General features: G+C 42.8%; 1 protein-coding gene across 1 annotated transcript; it reads left to right on the plus strand.

The window, feature by feature from the left end:
* Nucleotides 1-81: 81 nt before the first annotated feature.
* Nucleotides 82-6,338, plus strand: CDKN2C (cyclin dependent kinase inhibitor 2C). The gene is made up of 3 exons (XM_042030664.1): nt 82-389; nt 761-901; nt 4,463-6,338. Exons 2-3 carry the CDS (start codon nt 773-775, stop codon nt 4,835-4,837), a joined length of 504 nt encoding a protein of 167 aa, XP_041886598.1. The 5' UTR covers nt 82-389; nt 761-772; the 3' UTR covers nt 4,838-6,338.
* Nucleotides 6,339-8,285: the final 1,947 nt, after the last annotated feature.

Consider the following 8,285-nt stretch of genomic DNA (forward strand, 5'->3'; position numbering starts at 1 on the left):
GGCGGCGGTTCGCGGCAGCCCCCCCGCGCCGCCCGCCGCCCTCCTGGATGCTCCGGAGCCGCCGCCGCCGGGGGCGGCCGCCGGCCGGGATCGCGCCCGCCCGCTGCGCGGAGGCTGCGCGGGGCCGCGGGAGTGAAGCTGCTGCTGCTGCTGCTGCTGCTGCGGGGAGCGAGAGCACCCAGGGAGCGAGCTGGGCGCCGGGATAGTCGCCGCCGCCGCACCCGGCCCTCTCCGGGCGCGGCTCGTCCTTTCCTTCCCTGCTGGGCCCGGACTAAGGCGACGGAGTGGGATGAAGGGGGGATCCCGAGCGGGAGTTGGATGCACACTGCTACAGATCTTTCCTCGGAGCTGCTGCTGCTGCTAAGTTTCAGAAACCGACTGTGAACAGGGTGGGTTGTCTTCTTCTTCCAAGATCTCAGGTCTGAGTGAGTCTCCGGTGTACGTGTATATATGTTACCTATAACATATACAATATATTGTATAGCTGTTAATCTATTCCCCCCGCCGCGAAAGTGGCCAAAGTCTTTAATAAGAGTTGCTCTATATGTGGAACCAAAGAAATCTTCCTTCAAGTGGAGCTGCAGTTTTGCTGAATAATCACGTGTGAGTTAGGGGCGGGCTCTTGGCAAGGAGGTTTTTTACGAGTATTTACTACAAGGTCTTACTCCAGAAGATTAACCATCCCAATCCTTCTGTCAGTCTCCGATGCCATGCCTGGTTAAAAAAAAAAAAAAAATCTCATCTTTTTTCCGATCGTCAGTCACCCTAAAGAATGGCCGAGCCTTCTGGGAACGAGCTGGCGTCCGCGGCTGCCAAGGGGGACCTAGTGCAACTTACTAATTTGTTGCAAAAGAATGTAAACGTCAATGCACAAAATGGATTTGGGAGGACTGCGCTGCAGGTTGGTATCCAGAGAGGGAGAAAATATTTCATCACTGGTACCTACGTGACCCGGGTTTCCAAAAAAGACAACATTTTAAGCAGGCTGGTGGATGAAATTCGAGTGGTTTTTCAAACTCGTTGGATGCCATATTTTATAACTTTTAGTGGCTCCAACTCCCTAAAATGACGTACTTGAAATAAAACTGGTCAAAACCATTCTTTCAATTGGGGATCACCCTCAATGTCAAACGGGCTACGAGTTTGCTAATATTTTGTGACTTCGTGGGGAGGAGGCAAGGAATGAGAGAGCTGAGATGAAAAGAAATCAGCTTAGGTGAGCAGGATTTCATAGCAGGTCTGTAAACACAAATGTTCTGTTCTCTGAAGCTTAGGATTTATATCTTTTTTTTCTTCCTTTTTTTTTTTCCTTGCAATGTGCTTTTAAAGCGTGGCTCGTCTGGGTTCTGGGATCTGCTGTGGATGATACTTTTCCTTTATGCTCTGTTTGTGGGAATGACCTTTCTCATTGGGAAGCATGCTGCTCAGAACCGAGGACCTCCGATGTACATTAAAAGCTAGCCCTGCGAGTCGGGGTTCCAGCTGAATCACTTGCTTTTTTATTCATAATTAAGACTTTAAAATTTGTTTTATTCGGATCGGCTGGCAGGGCACTGCTTCCAGTTATTTCCTTTCTGATCGTATAGGGTGCTGTGTCCTAATTTTTAACTGTGTAGTTGTGCAGGCAGGAGTTGGAACCTGTCCAACTGCTAACTATTGGAGCTGATGAAAGATTTTGCTTTTAATATTATCAGATAATGATGGCAAAAAGGCTAGAATACCTACCAAATAATGAAAGATGTGATTTATAAATCCAGAGGGAAAATAAGTGTGGTTATTTGTAGTTAAGGTGTAAGTAATGAAATGTGGAAGTGGAGCTGTAGGTCTTTTTCATTTTACACATTAGTAAAATCGTTTTTTAACCCCTCTCCCCCCTTCCCCCAAAACCATGGTAATAATTTCAGAAAGTGGATTTTCAAACAGCATAGAACCTGTGAATGTACTCGAGATATTTACAGCTTTTTGGCTTAATATCAAAATGTTAGAGCTGGAAAATAAGCACCTCTTGCTAATAATGCAGGAATGACCCTTTTTTTGATAATTTCGCTGAAGCTGGAGATCTGTGAGCTCCTCGCTGTCCCGTTAACACCTAAATAGGTCATCGCATTGCACTGCAGGCACTTGCAGCAACTTTTAAGAGAGTGAAAGGGTTTAAATTAAAGACTTAGACAAACTAAATTCTTTAAGAAAGCAGGAAACATTTAGCTGGTTGTTTTATCCTCGGGACAAGGGCTGAAAAACAATTTGTCCTAGAGTAATGCTGGATATTTTTTTCTAAAAGCAGCTAACTGTCCATATCCTGAATTAAGGTATATTTTACACAATGACATAGCATCCAGCTATATTAAACATGCATCCGTGCCCTAACGATACTTCTTAGGGGTGCCTAATAACAACTGAGCTAATGAACCACAACAAAAATCAAAACAGGAGAATCTGTCAACTTATTTTCAATATGTATCATCCTGAAATGTGCTGTGGGTGCGTGGCCACGCTCGAAAGACTTCTCTGTCAGTGCACTCTGCTAGACTGAGATAATCTGTCTGTAATCTCTCTCTCAATTACAATGGAGAGAATGCTCCTATATTAATGTCAATTAATTTATATTTTTCCTCTTCATTTATGTTTAATTAAACAGCTACTCGGCTTATCTTGCTCTGTCCTTTTTATTTCTGGTGAAGTGCACCTATGCAGGCCTCAAATACATCTCCTGCCCTAATGCTCTTCGTCAGACTTATTCAATTAATGCTTTCTCTTTCTTCGCCTCCCTCCCCCCAAGCATAACCTTGCAAATATAGGGGACATTTGCTGTTCAGTTGTAGCCCACAGCCAAAAAGCACCACCTTTTATGGGATTTTCTCCCCCTCACATCTTTAACTGAACACTTCAGTCCCCTGGCCTGAGCACTGAAAACTCCCACTTAACCCAAATATATGTTTTGAATTCACAAATAATACAGCCTGGGCTCTCAAAAAGAGATCAAAATGTCCGGATTTCACTAAACAAAGAGAGATCACAATGATCTTGTTTTCTTTTAACATCGCTTCCATCTCTCGTCAGAAGTGAAAGAAGTGGCAGTCAGGAGCTGGAAGCCTTGGGGCATAGAGAGATCTCTTTTCCTGAATCCCAGCCTGTCTTATCTGCACTTCTGCTCCTGTCTGTGGTTATAACATGCTAGGCTGCTTTACACTTCAAACGCTGTACATAAATGTATTTATTATAACTGGCTTTTCTTAAAAAACTTAATATATATTTTTCATCAGGAGAGATTTTCAGCAAACCCCTGTAGAAATTGTACCTTATGCTAAATCTAATGCACTGTAATGCTTGTTTATGCTGATTTTTTTTTTTTTAACCAAGATTTTCAAATCGATGTGTGGATCTCTTTCTAAGGAAATAGAAAAGAGTTTAGTTTTTTTCGAATTTTATACTTACAATGAGACTAGTTACAAGGACAGGAAAATACTGCGTATAGGCTGGAGATTACACATTGTACATTACAGTGTTCGTTTTTGGAAAGTGTGCAAACAAAAAATGAGGAATTACAAGGAAATCGGTGCAAGCTGTTAAGTTACAAATAAGAGAGATTTGTGTTCTAATTATGATAGTTTTATGGTGCAATTGAGAAAATTGAAAGAAGCTTTTTCTTTTTTTTTCCCTGAGAAACAGTCAGAAAATCCAATTATTGTTGTTGTTGTATATTTTTTAAGGGATGTTTTAACAACAGAACATAGCCACAGTTTACTTATAGAGAGGTTATGAAAGTATAATATAATATACTGATTTTAGAAGAGAACTTCTGTAATTTTGAAACATTCCCTTTGACTTTTCCTTTTTGGGTCACCTAATGAAACACGAATATTGGGGAGAAGAATTTCTTTTAGCATTTGTGTTTCTCAACAGACAGAGCTATGGTACAGTCCAAATATTTGTTTTATCATAATGTACAGACAATGTAAACACCTGAAAGCTTGTAAAAACACATTCTACATTTGCTGTTGCTGAGGTAAAATATCTGCTCCTCAGAGACCCTATATTTGCTATTTAACAAGATTAAACAGTAATGCAGAGGTGTCTCAATACTTAGGCAAATAAAACCGAACTATACCTAATTTTTATATGTTAAGAAACTGAGATGATCCTCATTAGGGGGGGAAAAAAAAAAAACAAAACAAAAAAGCTGTTTTATCCCATTCTATGCTATTTCAGGCATTAATCTCTCTGAGGCAGAAAGCTATGACCACCGAAGTGATAACATCTTTCAGAGTTTCACCGAGTTCAGTAACAAATACATTAAAAACTAGACGTTCTGGTGTGTCATTAGTTTTACAGCGAGGCTCTTCTGTCTGCTTTAAATGAGAACTGGGCTCTGACGAAAGCCAGGGATGAGAAGTGAGGACGGGAGGCAGTGCTGGAGCAATCCCCCCACCCGCGGTATCCAATTCTCCTCTCTCTCTCATAGGTGATGAAACTCGGGAACCCCGAAATCGCCCGGCGGCTGCTCAGTAACGGGGCGAACCCCAACCTGAAAGACAGTACCGGCTTCGCTGTCATCCACGACGTAGCTAGGGAGGGGTTTCTGGACACTTTGCAGACTCTGCTGGAGTTCAAAGCCGATGTTAACATTGAGGATAACGACGGCAACCTGCCCTTGCACTTGGCGGCCCAGGAGGGGCACGTGCGGGTGGTGGAGCTGCTGCTGGCGCGCTCCGAGTGCAAGGTGGGCCACCAGAACAAGCGGGGGGCCACCGCCTACGACCTGGCCAAGCTGTACAGGAGGGCGGCCGTGGTGGAGCTCCTGGAGGCCAGCAGCTCCTTCCCCCCCAGCATGGACTGAACCCTGCTAGGACGGGGTCTCCTTTGGACGTGAGGGCATGCAGACTTTTTGGGGTGTTTCCCTCCTTTTTAACGGCATTTGTTGCCACTTTTTTTTTTTTTTCCCCCTGAACAGCTGGTAGTGTAAGTCTCAAGAAATTCCAGAGGTGGGTTTTTAGATAACAGAAACGTTTGAAATCCATGCTCCCAGCAGTTTCCTATACCTTTCACTTTACTCAGTGCTCACAGGCTCATCTGTGTGTATGTTGGTTGCTCATATCTAGTTTTCCAGTATCAACTTTTGCAATTTATTTTAGGTCATTTGTATCAAGTCATTAATACAAGAGCTACTATTCACACGCTTAATGTTGCTGGACTTTTAAGAAAAGGAAATAGTTTACTGTGATTTCTCCCACCTCTCAACACACCCCTCCCTTCTCACTCCCCCCACCCCTTTCAGTCGGGCTCAAGAGTCTGAGGTCCTGTTTTGGTTAAAAACATCCTTTAAATAAGGGGTCACCTGCACAGGCAGAGCTGGAAGTCAAAGGGGACGGCCTGAGGACAGTGGATGGCGCTTAGATGCTTTAGGCAGTAACTGTATTTTGTCACTAACAAGAGCTTGTAGAACTAGGTCACTTACTTTCTAAATGTAGATGACACTTTTCCTCTTTGTGTATTTAAACTTTCACCAATCTGGTTTTCAATTTAGTTACCAGAAACAGTATAAGTGGTGTTTCTTTGATTGCCAGAGGTTTTAAACAGCTCAGTTTAGTAGTTCGTGTTTACTGTGCACTGCACAAGACGTTTTTTTCTAGTTTCAAAACAAGCAGCAGAGAACCATTGTCAGAGGCAAGAGGACACGAAGGCTGCAGTACAAGATTTCTGGTTGCTTCATCTGCTGAGTGCAGTTTAGATGTTCTTTAAGTAATATTTGCTTTCCACCAACTATTCTGTTTTGTCTGGAAATAAACTATTTTAATGACAGCATCTCACAAAACAAGAATATTTGAATACAGTGACATTTAGGAAGCAGCACTTTTGATATTAGTGAAGTTAAGTTATTGCTTGCACCTAAAACACAATTTAACCATTGGAAATTTTCCATTGCAACACAGCTGAGAGTATTCACCAGACTGAAACTCATTTGCCTCTCCAGCCTCAACAGGAGCTAACGATGCTCAGCACCCTGTCGGGAACAGTCTATTATGAAACTTTTAACATTTGTACAGGATCTACTTGTTGGACAGATGGGCAGTTTAAAGTGCTTCATTTTGAATAGTTTAAATTTCAATTGTGCAAAATAGAAGGTTTTAAATCAATGCAAAATGAATACTACTTTAAATAGCACTTAAAAGAGCAGAGGGAGTACATTAGTTTAGTTTTTAACTTTTTTTTTTTTAATTAGCCCCACAAAATCAGTTACTACATTTTCAAGTAAAAAATAATTTGCTGAAACTGTCACATTTACTATAAGCTCTGTCACACTGCTGTGTTCTGATTAAAAACCTCTGTGAAATATGAAATTTGTGTGCATGATCATTAATCGGTGCAGCACAGCACATAGGAAGCATTACTGGGGAAATAACCCTCAAAATTCCTGGTAGAAAGAGCACTAAACCACCTGAAATATTAAACCGAGCAACGTAATCCACAGGTCCCCGAGGTGAAGTGACCCAAATCGCTCTGTGTTGCTCTCCATCTTCCTTTCCTCATGTCCTGGAGGATGCTCCAAGACTTTTCCTTCTCCATTCCTCTCAAAAAGAGGAATTCCGTGCTACACCAGAAGGTAATATCCAGCTTTCTCATGTTTGTTTGGGGTTTTTTTTCACCTGTGCTTCTAAAAAACCTCATTCCAAACCCGTTTGGAGCTTCATCAGCATTTAATTTACTCTAAGGCGAAGTTTAAGCAGTGGCTTGATAGAACAACTTCTCTTCCTAGAAAAATGCCCCGCCTAGTCAGAAGTAGCGGCTTTTATTGCGTGCCAGGAGTTCAGGGTTAAAGCCAGGACGAATCACCCCCTGGTCATGCCCAAAACCTCGGCGGCTGAGTCACGGGCGATAGTCTGGTTTAAAGGTGTGTTTTATCTGACTTTACTGCTGCGTTTTCTCAGTGAGCCCCTCATTTTATCGGAAACAACATTATCAATTGAAATTCCTAGTTAAATACTTTGAAAGCAAGGATTGCTCTCTATTATCCCAGGAAGTTGATAGTTACTACAAAGAGCCTCTGGGAAACCAAAGAAATTCGTCAGCTGGTGGGTTACACGCACCTTACAGGGTTTGTCACTGACAAAAGGTGCCTGGCTGCTGGGGAATGGCTTTCCTCCAGAAGTCTTTATACTTACTGAGTGAGGAGAAAATAATATAAAGCAAGTCTTATTAATAGGGAATCCTGACACCTAAAAAGGACTGTAGTATCGGGTGTGCTTTCAGAAACTGCTTTGGCGCTTCCCCCCCCACTATTTTGGCAACATCAAAAAGTCCAGTTTCAAAAATTCGCGTATTCGTGAAAATGTCGACAATCATGTTTACCCAGAGATGCAAAACTGCAGCGTGTGAGATGGAATTAAAGAATTTTGAGAGCTTTTATTGAGACATAAACCAACTGCCAAGTAAGTCTCCAGGCAGGAGCAGAGATCGCCCTGCAGCAGCCCAGGAATCGACAGCAAACAGTGCAGTATCGAGATGAGAGGTATAAATAGAAACAAATACAGCAAGCACAGAAAAATGTGAAGAAATAGAGCATAAAATGTAGCTGTACCAGGATTCACAGTGACCAGGCTGTGTGAGGACACAACTATGGGGAAACAGCCCTCTCCCCTATTTCGGTTACAAGGATGAGCAAAGCTGTTACACTTGACCTTTGTTTCTGAATTGTCCTCGGAACAACGGCGGGGGCTGCTGAACTCCTTTTGGAAAGGGGCAGATCCTAAAGGGATCCTACACGGAGCGAAGAGAGTTTCATCTGTGGCAGCAGCACCGCGAGAGGGTGAAATACCCTATCTGTGGGTGCTGGGGAGAGAAGGGCAGAGGTGCAGGGCTAACTCAGGCACTGCCCTGCCCTTAGCCGGGGGAGAGTAAATGAGAAGGTATTTGAAGGTGAATTCTGCTCAGTCTCCAGTGCAATAAGCCACTGCACATTTAAGTACAGGAAAATACTTTCTTTCCATCTTTCAGTGTGGGGAGAGGGATGGGATCAATGGTTTATTCCATGGTGGGGTAAGATATTAGCTCCCTAGGAAATGCCATTGCATTTTTCACATAAAGAAAGAGTTAACACAGTAGAAAACTACGACTTTGCATCTTCTAAAAGAAAGAAAAGGGTTTCTTCCACAAATGTACCTGAGAATTCGCTAGGCAGCCAGAAGGAACCAGACATTATTATCTCCTGAGTAAAGTGCTGAAATTGCCTCAAAAAAGCGAGGGGAGGAAAGCTTTTGCTTTTCTCCGTGGGGACTGTTATTCTGTGC

The sequence above is a fragment of the Corvus kubaryi genome, unplaced genomic scaffold (genome assembly GCF_017639235.1).
Source record: "Corvus kubaryi isolate FWS band 111438036 unplaced genomic scaffold, C.kubaryi_AGA036_p1.0 37334, whole genome shotgun sequence".
In the NCBI taxonomy this organism is placed as follows: domain Eukaryota; kingdom Metazoa; phylum Chordata; class Aves; order Passeriformes; family Corvidae; genus Corvus; species Corvus kubaryi.